This window comes from Apteryx rowi, unplaced genomic scaffold (genome assembly GCF_003343035.1).
Source record: "Apteryx rowi isolate R43461 unplaced genomic scaffold, aptRow1 scaffold_5, whole genome shotgun sequence".
Taxonomy (NCBI): domain Eukaryota; kingdom Metazoa; phylum Chordata; class Aves; order Apterygiformes; family Apterygidae; genus Apteryx; species Apteryx rowi.
Window position 1 is genome coordinate 5228644 of NW_020450760.1, and position 17358 is coordinate 5246001.

General features: G+C 34.9%; 1 protein-coding gene across 5 annotated transcripts in view; it reads right to left on the reverse strand.

The window, feature by feature from the left end:
* Positions 1 to 256: 256 nt before the first annotated feature.
* The window catches only part of PAPOLA (poly(A) polymerase alpha), a 49677-nt gene continuing 32575 nt past the window's right edge, over positions 257 to 17358 (reverse strand). For all 5 annotated transcript variants that reach the window (XM_026079596.1, XM_026079595.1, XM_026079594.1 and 2 more), the window contains 8 exons: positions 17076 to 17185; positions 12857 to 12978; positions 10994 to 11136; positions 9549 to 9649; positions 7703 to 7923; positions 7242 to 7307; positions 4547 to 4624; positions 257 to 2410 (listed from right to left, as the gene is read on the reverse strand). In XM_026079596.1, coding sequence (XP_025935381.1) covers positions 2315 to 2410; positions 4547 to 4624; positions 7242 to 7307; positions 7703 to 7923; positions 9549 to 9649; positions 10994 to 11136; positions 12857 to 12978; positions 17076 to 17185 — 937 coding nt within the window. In that variant the 3' untranslated portion in view covers positions 257 to 2314. The remainder of the gene's footprint in view (positions 2411 to 4546; positions 4625 to 7241; positions 7308 to 7702; positions 7924 to 9548; positions 9650 to 10993; positions 11137 to 12856; positions 12979 to 17075; positions 17186 to 17358) is intronic.

Consider the following 17358-nt stretch of genomic DNA (forward strand, 5'->3'; position numbering starts at 1 on the left):
TGTGTTTGTCAATAAATTCCATCTCCAGACCCAAAAACTCAAACCCACCATACAACACACAATCTTTCCCTTTAACAGACTAAAACTTAGCATCCTGTTACTTCCCAAATCCAACATCAGGTTTATTTACAGAATATTCTTTTATGCAGTATTTATTTCTTTAGGTGGTATTGTGTTTTATATTAGCAGAAAATCTAACAGACAAGTTTGAATTAAGAGTAAAAGAAGTTTTGTGCATTCAGAAAAATCAGGCAACTATGGGATTGTGCTGTTTTTTATTGTGTTTTCAATGGAGAAATACATCATCTGTTTACAAAATAGCTCTTGAAAAATACAAGGAGTACAGATACTATAAAACAAAGCAAACTCCAGTCATGAGACACTACGTACATCATGCGAAAGCAACAGTCTGATCTCCAGGTTATGAAAACTAGAATTAAAAAGTCACTATACAGAAAAAGATTCCAAGTTTCCAGCTTGGCAAAACTTGGGTGCAGTTACATGAAACGTTTAATAAAATGAAAAAGATTTTCCGATGTGTAAACAAAATGACAAGACTAAATTTGTGCCTGGCAATTTCGATCTAAACTCCATAGCTACACAAAATACACAGACACCTTGTACACTTCAACTGTTAATATAACCTTCTTTGGGGGTGGACGACAGCAGGCTGCACAGGCCAAGGAAAAGAGAAGTATTGTTTACTAGACATCTTAGACAAATGGCAAAAAAAAACCCTTCAGTTACTGCACAGCCTAAGTAAAAGATAAGCTACACTCTGACTTTGGAAAATTAATTTAGAAGGATAAGGGGAAGAGTGTAAGTAATTTAATTTTAACATGAAAGATGCACATGTAATAGGATGGAGCACAATGGGAGAAGGGAGTTCATAAAACATGCTAATCAAAATATGAGAAGTATGATTTGACATCCCACTTATTTCAGACTAAGTAACAGTAACATGAAGTTTGTTATCTACATCTGGTATTACTGCTGATACCCCTCACATTCCTCAAATACTGATGTTCTTTGCCATGAGAGATTCAGTTCTTTTAAAAGAAAAAGTTGTTACTAATCTTTTTGATAGGACTACAGAACAAAAGATAGGAGTAAGAGAGCTTACTAGATGTCAAGTGCTTACAAGAAATATGATTTTTAAAAGTTCAATGTTGTTCAGTATGTAAAACTATTTCTGATGAGCCATCTAAAATAAAAAGGTTAAAATTCTTGGGGAAAAATCTTTTTGTCTTTATTTAAAATTTGAAGCTTTTTAATGCATACAGGACTTTTATGGAGTGTACAAAAATCATCTTATATTTAGTGATTCAAAGGCCATCAAGATGGGTATTAGTTTTCACAGGCACACTATTTTCTTAAACATTTTAGTCATGGGACAAAATTTTGAATTTGTGCCTACAAGCCACAAGGTATTGTGATAAGGTAAGTAGGAAAAAAAAAAAAATTAAGGGTTCTGGCTTGTTTGTCCTATATTGTGCATACAAGCTGCAAAAAAACAAAACAAAACAAAAAAACACTAAACGCAAAAGCTTTTCCCAAGAAATATAGTAAAGGGATCAAAAAGGGTATAAGGAGATTGATTAGCTCAAAGGAAAGTTTATCTGCTGTTTGATTGCTGATCTGTATGCACCTTAAAATAATCCTATAAATAAAAGTAGACCACATCTTAATCATGTCCCACCAATACCAAAACCTTCCCAATTATCTTCTCAACATATGTCTTATAACCTCAAGATTTGACATTTAATTTTAAAGGCTTACTGCTGCTTGATGGCAGTTGAACTAGATATGCTATACACCGTTTTCAATGCATAGTATACCAYAGAAAGTCATCCAATTTGCAAATTACTAGTATTGAAGAGATTCTTCAATAAAATGAAAGTGTATCAGCTGAAGATCTAAAATTAGTCATACTCCAATAAAAAAAGTACATAAAAGTGCATTTAAGGGATTCTTATGCCAGTTTTATCTCAAATTTTGAAACAATGCATCGAACATAAATTTAATCAGAATGTCAAATATGGCTACAAATAGTGTTCATGTTTTTAAAGGCAGTAATCCTTCGAAATATTTAATGCAACTGTTGCTAACACATTAATAGTACTCCTGGCTTCACATACTAACCTGGACTTCCAATCAAGTGGTGATTTTAGCCCAGAAAGGGAAGTGCACAAAATATACCTAAATCCATTGCGATCATGTTCTAGTCTTGCACCCTTCGTTCTCCTTTTTTTCTAGCATTAGAAGACAACAGGTTGAGTTGGCAGATACTGTTTATGGACCCCTGAGGTTGTTTTTACCGATTCAATCTCAATTTTATTGAATTCTTGATAACAGGAATAGGATTTGCAGGGAGAGCAGGGATATCTGAAAGGTCTGTACTGGATGTTTTCTGAAAAGAAGAGAAGTTGTTTAGCTGTATTTTAATCTCACAAAAATCAAAAGAAAAATATTTTAGTAACCGGCACTCAAATTCAACAATGACAAAATAATTGAGAGAATATTTAAGAATACACCAAAATTAGGATAATTACAAATTGTAAGTAGAGATGTAGACATTTCCTTTGCCTACACAGTCATTAAGGAAAATCTATACAACTGTCTCTTCATAGCACCTATTTCTCTTTTCCACAAGTGCAAGAAATTAAGCTGGACCTAYTAATAACCTGTAAATAAAGCATAATATCCACAAAACAGGGGTGCTTGATAGGCGATACCATCTGATCTGTATCTTTAGTATTTAAAGATTGCTTTGAATAACTCAGTGTTAAGCCCCATGTCTCTTGTGGATGAACGATGAAAAACTGTCCCCAATGCGAAAGGATGCGTTTTCATACATTCTCATTTCATACTATTTAAAAGCTCTTTACAGCCAAATTTCCCATTTTTCTCAATGCTTTACAAAGAAGAGGCATGAAGAACTCTAAAACAGTACTAGACAACTGYGATAAGAATTTTACCTTGACAATAATCTGAACAGCTTTGTCCCACTTAAAAGAATTAGAATTCATTCAGCAAAGCTATAACTGAAGCAAAATAAAAAAGAAACACTCTAGATTCAGTATGATTCATTCATTTTTCACATGTCGAAGAAGCCTGTATTTCTACACTGGTCAGTCTCTCTTCTTTTTTCCCCCCTTCTTTTTTCTTCTTAAGTACTTCTACTCCACTTCAGCATATTATTTCGAGTATCCATTATATCATAATAGTCCAGTTATTAAGCATTGCTTCCCATGATTCATTAGAAAGTTTCCTTATGTTAAAGATGTTCAAAATTTACATAAAGTACATTTGATACATGGGTAAAACTGCGTTAAAATCACTGCTTCAAATTTTCATTTAAAAAGTCAACTGCGTTAGCACTCACTGATACCATAGCAAAGTCCAAAGAAACAAGGATTCACTGCCAAATAGCTTAGACAATCCTGATCCTTCCCCAGCTATTCCCCACCGCTCTCCTCCTGCCAGTAGCCCACTCTCTGGTTCATACTGACCTGCTGTTTAATATTATTTCTATTTATTCCAATATGAGCAGGAATGTGTTCTAAATAAAGCCAATGAAAATATTGAAAAATGACAGAAGAGGCCCACTAAATTGGTTTCCAGATTACCTTTGCTACAGCAATGATCACTCAATTTGTAAAAATACAAAACTTTATATAATCATCCCTCAACAACTAGCAGAAATAAACTTGGTACACTAAGTGATCTATAAAGAAACTAATTTCCCTGAAGCAGTTTAGAGTGCCTGTGTAACATTTAGTGTTTCAGCCAAACAATTTTAGTACCTGCATTTGATACTGCTCACATAGTTCAAAATGCTTGATAACAAATACGATTAGTACTATTGCAATATATCTCCTTTTTCAATCAGTATACTTGCTAAACAACACTTCATGGGTAAAGTGTGCATAAAATGCTTTGTGATCAAAAAAATCAAACTTCAATCAGAAGAGCAACAAGAGAAGCTTAGAAATGCTAGTAAAGTCAAAAGACATTCTGGAAAAGTTGTTACAATATTAGAAACAAAAATATAGAGTGAATACCATGGAATTCTTAAGTTTTTTCCAATGCTCCTTCCACTCATAAAATCTACAGTGAAGCAACGTAGCTGGCTAATACACCAAATATCAGAATCTGAAGTTATGCTTCAGACATTCTTAACCTCTACCAGGACATTTTTGAACAGCAGCTATTTAAAGCATTTGTTTCCTTGTTAGAAAGGATTATTCTGTGATGTGCAAAGCACAAAGGAATAAACTGAGCCCCTTACTTTGAAGGCACAATTCAGAAGAGCGAATCCGGCTTCAGTCAGTTTGTATGGCAAGCCATACATGTTTAGCTACAATGCACATTCAATAAGATCAAAGACCATCTAAAACACAAAAATTGTGACAGTAACAACAAGCAACTTTCCATACAATGGATATTAAAAATTGTACGTTTTTTAACACTTGGATCATTTTAATTTCAATATTGTCACCACAGACTAGCACACACATAGATGCATTGTTTTTAAAGCCAGTACCTGAGGAGCTTGCAGAGAAGTTGTTGTCTGAAGAGGTTCTGGTTGAGAAGTAACATTCACTTCTGTCTCAAGTTGCTCCTAGAAAACCAAAAGCCTCAACTAAATGACTTGCTTATACCCTTCTGAAGGCTACACAGTGTTGCAGGCTCCAGTTATGCAGCTATTTATGCAGAACTCCATTAAGCAGAATGCCTTAAGTTGCACAGATAGAGCATATCAAAAAAGGCAAGCATGGCTGGCTGCATCACTACTGATTCTCATACAACACAGAAGTCATCACACTGAGGATGTTCTGCAAATTGGGAATTTGACATCAACACAAGCAACATCACTTTTTATTTGTCACTTGTTTAAACATAAATGTTTATTATGCAGAATACATTTGGAAAACCTTATACATGGTTCAACTCATAAAAGACAAAAGTGTAGTATCAAGGAAGACCACGTGAAATGTTACGGAGAAGTGGAAAAGCAGTTGAATTTATAACAAATATAGTATTAAGCAAACTATTTTAACACTAAGGAACTAAGCTTAAGTCACTGAACCAATTTCACAAACAGCTGAAGATGAAGACTGAGACAAACTATCTCTGTGACCACAGTGGGACAGTTACTCCCAGAACATCAACTTCATCACTCAGTAAGTAATTTTCACACAGCTCCAAAATTCTCTAAAGACCATAGGTGCCCAAATATCCTAAGTCTCTACACACGACCTCATCTTCATCTCTCTGATACAGTCTTCAAAATCAAAAGGATTGTGGATTTGTTACAATACTCTAAAAAATTGTTTGGAGAAGAGGGAGCAAGAGGAGAAGTTAATCACTCAAAGTCCACTCTTACCCAAAAAGTCAAAAATCACCTTCCTTTCTAGAGAGTTACTAATGAGCAAGTACATGGCTTTTTTGAAGTTTACATTACATGCATTTGTTAATGTACAAATTGATATAGAATATAAGGTTAAACAGAAAACATCTTATTTCAAGGACATGCATAGAGAGGATGAAGTTTCACAAGAAATGAGCCAATCTAACATTTGCCTGCTCAAAAAGGGTGAGGGTCCTATCTACTTTTTTCTTCTCCCAGTCCTCTGCCCCCATCCCCTTCTGCACAAACAAGTGAGCAAGTTCAGCTCAACAACCCGGGGGGGGGGGGGGAACTGTTTTGCTCAGGAGTCATAACAAACAGTGGGATTATCAGTGGGTTAAGTACCAAAGGGCTGCAGAGGAGCAGACTTTCTCCTCCATAATGTAAAGAGGTATTTAAACAGTCAAGTGGACAAGATCACACCTGTTTCAAGGGTAGGGTTTCACTGCTTGTCTGAGGTGAGCAGTTAGTTCATTATCACCAGAAAGGAGGTCTCAGTCCTGCTTGTTCCCCTTGTGCCAGTGCTGGCAGTTGTCTGACCATATACAAACTAACTCAGCTCATTAATCTGGGAAAAAATCCTCTCCACCTTTTCACTGCAACAGTTTTCCTGTCAATTTAATGAGTTGAATYAGCTTTCTGGATGACCAGATAAGTGTCAGTCAGCTTTTCAAGTAAAAGAGTGGGACTGCATGGCTGAAGCTGGAGAGAGGGACATTCTCCTTCTAATGACAACCACCTGTTAGTTTGTCTGGTACCATATAGTAAGACCATTACTGTAATAAAAGGCTTCCACTTCAATGAAGACAAAATATGTTTATGTTAATATGTATGGAAAGAAACAGCCTAATTAAGGAGATAGCTTTAAAAGTCAGTCTCCTCTCTAAATCCTAACAGGATTACCTATATCTTTTACTATAAAGATCTGTAACCAGAGGATCTATTTTGGATGTTAGAATTAAATGCATTTCTGTCTTCACCTATCTTGAGTTCAAAGAGATTTCAAGACGACTATATAACAAATTACAATTCTTCATTCAAGAGTGTGGAAACACTATAAATCAAAGCACTTGGGTGTTCTAATAGATATCTCAATTTCTCAATGCATTTTCCAGAGTATTCCAAGGATAGCAAAACGCACCCCATAAAAACAGTGTCAGTTCAAGTAGAGAGCTGCTATCATATGGCTAAACAAAGCCTGTCACCCTTTCTACTCACTGGTAAGCAGAAAAATTGTCTCCTAAATTACAAAATACTGGAGGAACATGCTTGAATCTCTGAAGGTCACCAAGAGTTTACCGAATCGCATAAAATAATTTCTCTATCAGAAAGGACTTCAAACACCATCACCATCATTCGAAAGCTTTATAGATAAAAAAGTGAACAAGTTCACACGTGATTTTAGGATTCTCAGTCTAACATTCAAAAAAAATCCAATGGAATGCATAGAAGTGCTCTTTAAACGAATAAAGCTCATCAGGTTTGGGCTGCAGCTAAAGCAAGGCACACAGACACATCCCTACTCCAATTAAATTTGACTAAAAAAATTATTAGGTTTCTGCTATGCATAACACTGTGAATGACCAAAGAAATCACTGTCCTATGTGACAGTGTACTGAGGCTCAGCTTAGCCTGACAGTGAGTAATGTACTGCAATTCATTAATATTAACAGCTGCTTTGAAAAACAACATATGCTTTTGACATGTTTAATGGACAGCCTATACCGTATCTACAAACACTATCAGTTACGCTGCCTAGGGAAATGCATAGTAATTTTCAAAAGTCTTAATTAATCTAAACAAAACTATATGATCTAGTCACACATACCTTAGTTTCCATTTTTTCATGCTCATCCACATCTATACAGCTAGTATCTTCACTTATTTCATCCTGCTGAAATGCAAAAAAACCCAGAAACTTTTTATAAAAATACAGTATTAAAAAAAGAAAAAAACATGAAAGTAAGAGGTCAAAGTGTTTCTACAGACAGGATCAGCTGAAGGGCTTACAGTCTCATAATGCAAAAAAATCTGCTTTTAAGAATACCAGAACTTAGAACCTAAACATTTGTGCTAATCCAATAAGTGTGTCACATATGACAAATACCAGCATAACAAAAATGATACCAACACCTAAGCAAACTGAATACATAAAGAACCTACACAATCCAAGTAGGGAATATAAACCAGATACTTGAATCCTAGAATACGAGAATCAGCTCTCTGCAGGAGAAATAAGTGTTCGATATTTTGGACATTGGTATGTTATGATCTCAAAGTCTTAAATACCTCTTCAATTTTTATTTTCTTGGGAGACTCTTCTTTATGGGGAGATGATGTCCTTTTCACTGCTGTGACAGGGCTAGGTGTTTTTGTTGCAACATTTCCTGAAGTTCTTGGAGATGGATTTAATAGATGCGTTGAGGAAAGAACTCTAGAGATTGTAGGCTTTGGTGGTGGAGAAATGGCTGGTTGCGTGGCAGTTTGAGGAATGCTTTCATTTGAAGTACCTATGGGTAAGATAATTTAAGAAGTTTCAGCAAAATTAGTTTCGAACTCAGACATTTCAGTTCAGTCACTGGTATTTTTGGTCTCTCTTTGAAACCACTGTTACCAAGTAGGCATAATGGGTAAGCTAATGGTATAAGCACCACATCTGGAACAAAATGCATACACAGCATAGTTTAGTTTCAAGCTCATTGTGAGAGAAAATTCATGTACCAGAAGCACGGTAGCCATGTCAGTGACATTTCAGTTGGTCTAATCAGCCTTGCTAAACAGCAGGGTACACTAGCTCAGATGGAGCTCTGTGCTAATATAGCCATATTGTTCTTGATACCCAAAGAAGTTTTACTATCTCTGTATTGAGTCATATATGTATGGGCATACAGCACCTTAATCAAACACAAGAGAAATCTGACATTCTCTTTGTCAACTTTAAACCTGAATTTTACTGTTTCTCAGCCTCAGAGAAAGCCCCTAGAGATATGAAGTCATTACAGAGCACCAGATATTAAGATCTGACATTCCATATACCCATTTGAAAAATGCTCCATATGACAAAGCTTTACCTCATCAGTTGCCTACCTCAAACAAGTAAGTGCACCCAGGGAGACCCTGCACACAGGGAGACCCTCAGGATGAGAAAAAAATTATATTGCAGAAGTTTTTCATTAATAACTACTAGGTGATTGCTTCTGTTTCATCCAAAAACAAAGATGAACAGCTGATATGCTTCCAAATCCAGAAACAGTTATGCCATTTAAGTTTCATTTAGTGCTCAAAAACAAATTTATTCACACTGATACACTGTGATTTATGATTAAAAAACAGAAAACAGTAAGACTCCACCATCCTACACGTCTAAGACAGGAATATGAGAGATCTCATCTTTAAAGGCTAAGCAATTGGTCTCTGCGATCAATTTCTGACTTGCTCCCCTCTTTACGGCTGAAGTTCCAACAAAAAAAGACAACAACAGCTAACTCCATAGCAGTAAGTGAAGACTTGCACCAGGTGCCTTTGTTCTTTCATTAAAAAGGCAATTACTTGCAGCAATATTAACTGAGTTTTACTTTTTCAGGTAGAAAATATGGAAGATAAAGCAAATGTAGCTGGACATATTTGAAAAGATACCATTAAGGAGCATGTGTTCTGCTTCCATCTGAATCTTCTTCAATCCTAGAATCATTTTAGTGAAATAGGAATAGCAGCAACATGGGAGCATGGATAATAGACAGTGCAGAACTGCCTCTTGGGTTTAACTACAAATGGAGTAGAAGTAATCCAAAAATAGCTCTTCCAGCTTTAGAGAGTGGACATCTTTTTCTCACCAGACCAACTGAGCTACAGACATCATCTGTCTCAGGTCATAGAAAACCTTTACTACTCTTGTGAATGACAAACATCAGTACAGAAGAATACAGAATAAATAAAAATTGCTTTACAAAATAATTATTTTTAGATTTCTACCAAAATATCCTGAGTTCTAAAGTAGTTAATCTGTAAAACAAGGAGCAAATGTTACAGCATATGCGCGTGAAAGTCTCAAATTGAAAGAAAAACTGCTTCTCTGTAAACTTTACCAAAAAAAAAAAAACACAATAGAAACAACATACTATGCTGTCTTCCTTACCCCCTGAGCTTTCACTGGAATTTGTTTGTGGCACAGTGACTTCAGAAGCCTGTATGTTGGTCACAGATGCTGCTGTTACAGCTGGCGCAGGACTGCTTCTGCTAAAAAGAGAAAGATGACAAAGTGTTGAATGTAAGTGTGCCTACAGGATTATACAATCTGCCTTTCACCACAACATACGTGTGGCCAGTTACTTTAGCTGAGTTTTAGTTCACTTAAATTGCAGTGCGTGCTATAACATAGTATTTTAAGTTGTGAAAACACAATAGAGCATTTGGCAAATTACCATCAAACTTGCACTATGAAAAACACTCCACGTATTTAGTCTGAATCACTTCAGAGAAAGCTTTTTAAACCAGTATGAAATTGCATTAAAAAAGGCAAAAACTGAGGTAATGTCTGCACAAATCAGGTGCAGAGGGAAATGCAGCAGTTAGTTTTCTTGAAGAATGGAACAAAACCACTGTAGAAGGACTAGAATAAAAAGTTTGTTTTTAATTTACACACACCATTACTACTTTAACTTTAGTCCTGAGTAAAGAACTGGAATTTCACATGACAAAATCAGAGAAGTATTAAGTCTTTAAAAACAATCCATGTCAAGTTTCACTTCAAATGTGATATCCTAGATATCATGCTTAATAATTATACAGACTTGTTTTAATAGCATGGTTAGAGCTTTCCAAGTGTTGGAAACCATTTACCAAGAAAGACTAACTGAAAGAGCATGGATCAAAAGGAATAAGATAAGTTCACTACTTAAGTATTTTATCCTACACATCTAATAATACACATCCACTACCGAACAGCTGCAGGAAACTGATGTTATTGACTTCTTTGTTTATCAAATAGAGGAACATGAGAATCATAGAGGAAGAGAGCTTAGAAATACAATATACATAAGCAAATTGAAGTTTTGATAAATACTTAAAAACCAGAAAGTTAGGATTAAGATAAATATTAATATGTACACTTTGAAAATATAACGGAAAATTATGTTCCTAAGCTTAATTTGCAGTTACCATCAGTAATAGCAGCAGCACTACTGATTTGAGGCAGAAAGCCWATACTTCCCTGTCTCACATTTTCATCCAAAACTTATGTAACTCTCCATCTTTCACACCTCATTTTTCTGCTCACTACCTCTCACAGCCTCCTACTGCAGTCCCCACAAAGTTTTTATTTCACCTGATTTTAAGCTCCTGTCTTTACCCAGCCTCGTAACTCCTCATCTGCCGTCCAACACCATGCTCCCTACCCTACCCCCCGTTAGTCCTGCTCTAGTGTTCAAACTGGAAATACAAATGTCTGCAAGTTTGAGTCGTACATTTACACCTTGATGTAACAGCATTATCTCACGCACACAGTACTTTCTATGCTTTTAACACAAGTAATATTCAGGAACAGAAAGCAACATTAAAATTAAGACTGAAAGTCATCATTACCCCTGAGAACTTCCTGAACTGTTCAATGGACTCGTCTTCATAGCACTAGTAGGCGAAGGCACAGACGTGCTGTTATCACTGTCCATAGACAAGTCTAGGCTGCTGTCATTCAGAGCTGTCAACCTGACTCCTTCTGTTGAATGCTGTAATCCACAAGACAAAAAATTGTTTGTTAATCTCATTAAGGGCTTAAAAATCAACTGAGACGCAAATGAAAGAATATTTCAGTTACACTAAGTGTTAGCTGTTTCATTTATTGGGGGGGGGGGCGGGGAGACACCCAAAATTTAACCATAATGAGCTTCCACCACAACCTAAGCATGTAATTGCGCCTAAAATGTGCTTATGTAAGTACATTTTTAGAAGAAACTTGAAAATAGGAGCATTTCAAAATGAACAAGTATGCAAAATAGGAATGGATAATTTTCAAATCTTTTTTTATACAAATAATCAACTGTCCTGTCAAATGTACAAGCATTTACATTTTCATGTTTGCAATTAAGGTCAAAATTTATCTGAAACATCAATGATGTTCAAAACCATAAGACTGTTTTTTCTTGTATTTAGTGACTGCATTTTCACCTTTATTCAAGTTTCTTTGCTTTTCTGAGCTGAGAGATACTGCTGTTATTAACTTCAAAGTAATACTGAAATACACCAAAGGTTAGATTTTGAAAGATCACAGTTAATACAGAGAATTTAGAGGCCAATTTGAACATACACAGTTGAATAATCAGAACATTAGCGGAGGAGAAAAACCCTCCTATGGCATAGTACTGCTTAAAGAGATGTGTTACTAAATATTTGCATTATTCTCTGAAATGTGCTGAATAAGTTTATAGTTGGTTTCGATAGAAGATTTTCTAATCTTTAAAAAAAGCTTTCAACACTCTTTAAAACAGCTTTAATAATAAAGCATGTTATTCAGATATACCTAAAACAGAATATATAATGGTGGCGTAGCTTTCAGATTAAGTTGATATAAATAGGTAGGAACTTCTAAATAAAGACCAAATTGTTAAATCCAAGASTCTACTCCCTCTCTCCTGTCCCCACTGAAAGTAAATCACATCCAATCAAACAGCCTTATTAAAAAATTTTTCTGTTTTTCTCGTGTATGGTTGCACAGGTATGCCACATGTTGAGCGAAAAAACTCTGGATGGGCAATAAGCAATTTTCAGACGTCAGCTGTCACTTAAATCTTTTACTTTTTTTAACTAAAAGGATAGATAATTCTGAAAATTGCCACACTGCAGGTTGGAGAACACTTTCAGTCAAATTATCCTCAAAATATTCAGCTTCAGTTAAAGCAACAGATCATTGTCTTAGACACAGAAGGTAGCAACAAGTCCAACATCCTGCTTCGCTTCTATTCAATGACATGAGATTTTATCTTTAGGAAACCTACAGAAAAATCTGAACAAGAGTAACTTAAGAGGAAAAATTTGAAGATAACAAGACTTGCTTGACTGATAATTACATTGGTATTGTTACAGATGCTTCCTTTAGGTGACTTCCATGATACAATAACAAGACAGCTTTAAAATCTCATTCTTAAATTGATTTAAATCCATTTAGTTTAGGAATGCCAACAGAAGATGATAAATTTCAGCAAGTGATCTTAGAGTGAATAAAATAGGACCAAAGATGATATTAAACTCCGTGGTGTTGACGCTCTGGGAAATCCAGTATTACATTTAGCACATCTGGTACATATATACCATAGTCTATGAGATCATATTGCTTATACAGGTAAAGCTAAGTTTTCAAAATGTTTCTATTTTTTTGATTTACAAATCAAATAACAGTGGAATCATTACTCAATGGCATTTTTAGTGCTCTCAAATATTATTAAAGTTTACCTTTTTCTTCTTCTGAAGCACGTGATTAGGTAGCAGTTGGTGAAGTTGCTTACGTTTCACATGCCTTGCAGCAATCTTCATATCCATCTCAAACATCTTGCTGTTTATTGCTTGCCTATAAACTACACAATTAGGAGAACATTAAGACATCACTGAAGCATTTTGCAAAGTGCACTTACTAGTGCAGGAAGAAATGATTTGCACTTCAGAATATTTATCACTCTCAGGAACAAGCATAGTTTTTCCTCATTCTGGAGGAAAATAGTGAATTGTCTACTCTCCAAGCACTGATAGCACAACCACCACTATATTACTTGGAAACACTATTTCTTTTCCAAGAAAACTTCATGAAAACATGCAGTTTTCTCTCAACTATATTGTTAAAAGGTCTTAACAGTATCAGAGCTGAAGCTAGTTCCTCATTTCATCTTGAGTAGACTAGAGACAGAAGTAAGATTTCCTCATAAGAATTACAGTATTTACATAAAACGATTTCCTTCACTGTAGATTCAGTTTTTTTCTATGCAGCTCCTACACAAATGGGTTCTAATTCAGAAGTTGAATGTGCCAGCTAATATATTACAAATTATTCTGGCAACTTAGATATCATTAAGTCTCTACACAGAAGTGATTTAAGTTTTTTTTTTTTTTTTTTAATTATGTCTACTGTTTCTCTTCATCACTTCAGAACACTTGCTTCTAGTGAGTCAACATGGTTAGTGCTGGAAAAGAAACAGCACCGCAAGCTGACATTTTGAGTTTAAAGTAAAGCCATTTAAACATGAAAAGTTACTTGGTCGTCTTTTGCGCTGACTTGCTATACAACATCAAACAAAGCTGTGGCAGATGTATGAATAACAAAAGCGTTCTGCAGATCTTAAAAACAAAGAGATATCTCCCTTATTCACTGTTTATTCTGTAAACAGAGGGAGAAATCTCATCGAACAAATAGGAGGTGAAGAGGTTTTCGTCCCCTTTTTCCTCCTGCTAAAAAGCATGCTATTTTCACTCTAATTTCATTCTTGAAAACACTTCAGCTAGTTCTGATAGAATCTTAGGATCTACTCCAAAGACAGAGCAAACACATTTTCTGCTCAAGCAGTCATACTGCAAAACTAAGCCAGTGAATGGAGGCGGGAAAAAAAAACAAAACAAACAGTACCCCCTAGAGCTTTAGAAAGTGTCTATAAATCTTGAAGTTTCAAGATAATATGTCATGAATAAACAAATGCTCAATTTCCAACTCTTCTTTTTACTAGAAAGCTGGATGAATGCAGCTTTCTTTAACCACTACAATTATGACAGAGCTCCCCCAGAACGTAATTATGTTAATCTGTTCAAGTTCTCAAGGTCCAGCACCATTGCACAGGTTAACTAACCACAAGTGAATGACTCAAACCAAAGCAACACAACACATTTGCTGAAAATACAATGTAATTTTAAGCTCTAGGAAGAGCAAAGTTAACATTAGGAATTTCTTATCAGAGCTGCAAAAAGTAATTGTCTATCACCCCTGTAGTTGTTCCAAGCATATCAGATCTCGTTTTCAGAATGAGTCTCTTAAAACAGTCACAAGGTATGAAAAAGAGAAATATTCAGGTCATTGATTTTAGAAAGTACAGTAACTAGCTACACAATGAATGTATGTATTGGTCATTAAAACTCCCTGAACAAAGCTAACTTTCTGGTATAAATTCACTTCTTAAGCAACTCTTAGCTTTTTCTAAAATGCAGATAGTCCCATTTTTATCACACAGGTCACCTGCATTCTAAATAGAACTGGGCAGGAGGAGAAGGAGAAAGAACTTAGTGAACTTCAGAAGATAATGTTTGAAAATTTCATATTTAAATTTTAATTCTTCTTTAGGCACCATATTCAGTATTTCTTTATCTCCATCAACACATTTGATATGCATACTTATTGAAGGGCTGAGATTTAATGTAGGAGTAGGAAAAAAGTAATAGGGAGAGGGTAAGAGCAGCAAGGGCTCAACTAACTGTATATATAGACACATTTTCAGAATAATTACTTCTGTCTGCAAGTCAACTACACATATAAAATGACCAGTCGGTAACTTAAGGTAGCAAGCCTAAGCTTGAAGGATTCTGCACTGGAGCCGGGCGGGGGGGCAGACAATTAAGCTACACTGGAAACAGAAGGCAGAAGCTGATTTAGGAATTCAGAAGATGCAGAAAAATCTGAGCCTTTTCCTATAATCCAACAGCAAGGAGGAGGAATAAAAGAGCTGCAGGATACTTGTGAAAACCTTAAGTATTTACTGCAGTTAATTTCAGATTCAAAAATTGAATCCTTAAGTTTTCAAGCTAGATATATAATTAACCAGTTATCTCTCACAGATGTAAGTGAGAAGGTCCACAAAAACAATCTCTGAACTGGAAAGTTCTATTGCACATTGGAAAGCATCTCTTCCCTAAAGTTTATGCAAAACTCAATGGCAATGGAAAAAATGCAGCAAGAAAATGACTGCTGGAGTTCTTAACTGACATTTTCTTCATCTGAGATCCTTCTCAAATTAGTCTTCATTAAAGCCTAAAGACTCAACTATTTCAATAATGAACATTTTTTGTTAAAAGCATGTGGAATCAGCATCATTAAGATATAAAAATCCCACCCTGTTTACAAGGCTTACAAGAACATAACCTTTGAACATCATGATCATTCAAATTAAGTCTTTTCATCTGTCAGTACAAATGAGGGGAAAAAAAAATCTTAATTCAAATAGTTACTTACTAAAATACACAACTAAAACCATATTACTATGTGATTAAAAACAATGAAAGAATAACTACTTTAATCTGAAATGACAAAAAAATAGAAATTGTTTGACACTTGGCTGCTTTGGAATTTTGTTTACAAATTAAACAGAAATCTTTATGTCATATACCTATATATCTATATATTAAGATTATTTTGGTGAAATGTTACTCCATTTAAAATTGCGTATATTTAGATAAATTTCTGATTTGAAGCTAGTATAAGTAAATCAGATTCAAAATTTTAAGTGAAAGTTGTAGCACGATTTTCATATAAAAATTTGTAGTCTGTCAAGTACATTATCAAAATCAATTTATAAACTGTTAAAAAACTGAAAAAAACTGTAATACATAGGTCCCCTTCTCCCCCCTCCCGTTCCCCAACGCGGCAGCCATACAGTTAAACCACTTGCTAATCCTCAAGCAAATTCTCAAAAATTAGGATGTGTGTAAGTTCACTTTCACCACGTTTAATGAAATGGGCTATTCCAGCTATCTCAGGAAAATATCCCCTTGAATGAAAAAAGGCAGCTATATGAGACAAAGCTCTTTCAAATCTTGGCACTGTTAAAAACAAACAAACAACCATATTCAGCATAACATATAAGAAATGTACAGTTTCCTCACTTTCAGACTCACTGAGTCTTAGAAATCTAGAGACAGGGTACATTAGGTAGTACCTGAACCTACTCCCTTAACTTCCTAAGCATGTAATACTTAAGCATTAACTATTGTTTTTAAAAAATATTGCAAATATTAATCCTTTCTTAGTCTTAGCCTCCAGCTGTTACCAATTCTTTGCTTCCAAATTTCTTATGCATATTCTAAATGATTTTGGCAAATCAAAAGGGAACAAATTGAGAGAGAAAGAGAGAAAAAAAAACCCAAAAAAACACAACACCCAAGGTTTTACTTTCACACCCAACAACACCAAGTACAAGCTACTGAATTAACTTACAAGTTAGTATGAAAACCCTTTACTGAATTAACTGTCATAGATTAAAAAGCATTTCATTCTAAATCTACTAGATACCTAACTTTTATCCACTAGATTTGAAATTTCACCAAATGTAAAAATAATTAGACTAAAACATATTGTCAAAAGGAGATTAGGCTAGGTTGATTGCATATAACAAAATTACCTATTTAATAACAAAGATCACACTATAATTTACCATTTAGAGTGAGATTTGAAAGACTTGTGTGTATTACTTCAATAATTTCCAGTTTGTTTTCATTAAAACTGTTTAACTTGAAGTGTCTAGAAGCATTAAAGGTCAGTAAAACTGTATTTCAAGTAAATAACACCCTAAACGCCTTCACCAAATCTTGCTAGTCTTTGTCCAGGTACAATTCTACTGCTCAGAGACTAGATTATGAAACAGACAAGTGATATCATTCAAAAAATTTATTAATATCTAAACATCTAAAAACCAAAACTCACCTGTGTCTGTAAAAGACTGAATGTCGTAAGTAAGATCGACACTTAAGTTTTCAGAATTTTCAGTTTTCTTGAACACCAATCCAATCACCCACATTGTACGGTATTCTTCCCTGAAAAGTTTTATATAAGACAGTCATGTAATTCTGACCAAAGAACTGAATAATCTAGTAAGGTATTTGCTGCAATAGACAATAGTTTTACGTTTTAGTTCCACTAGCACTAGCTAGTGGGGAGCTAGGCATAGAAAAACAGAAGCCAAAGCTGACTTAATGGCATTCACTTT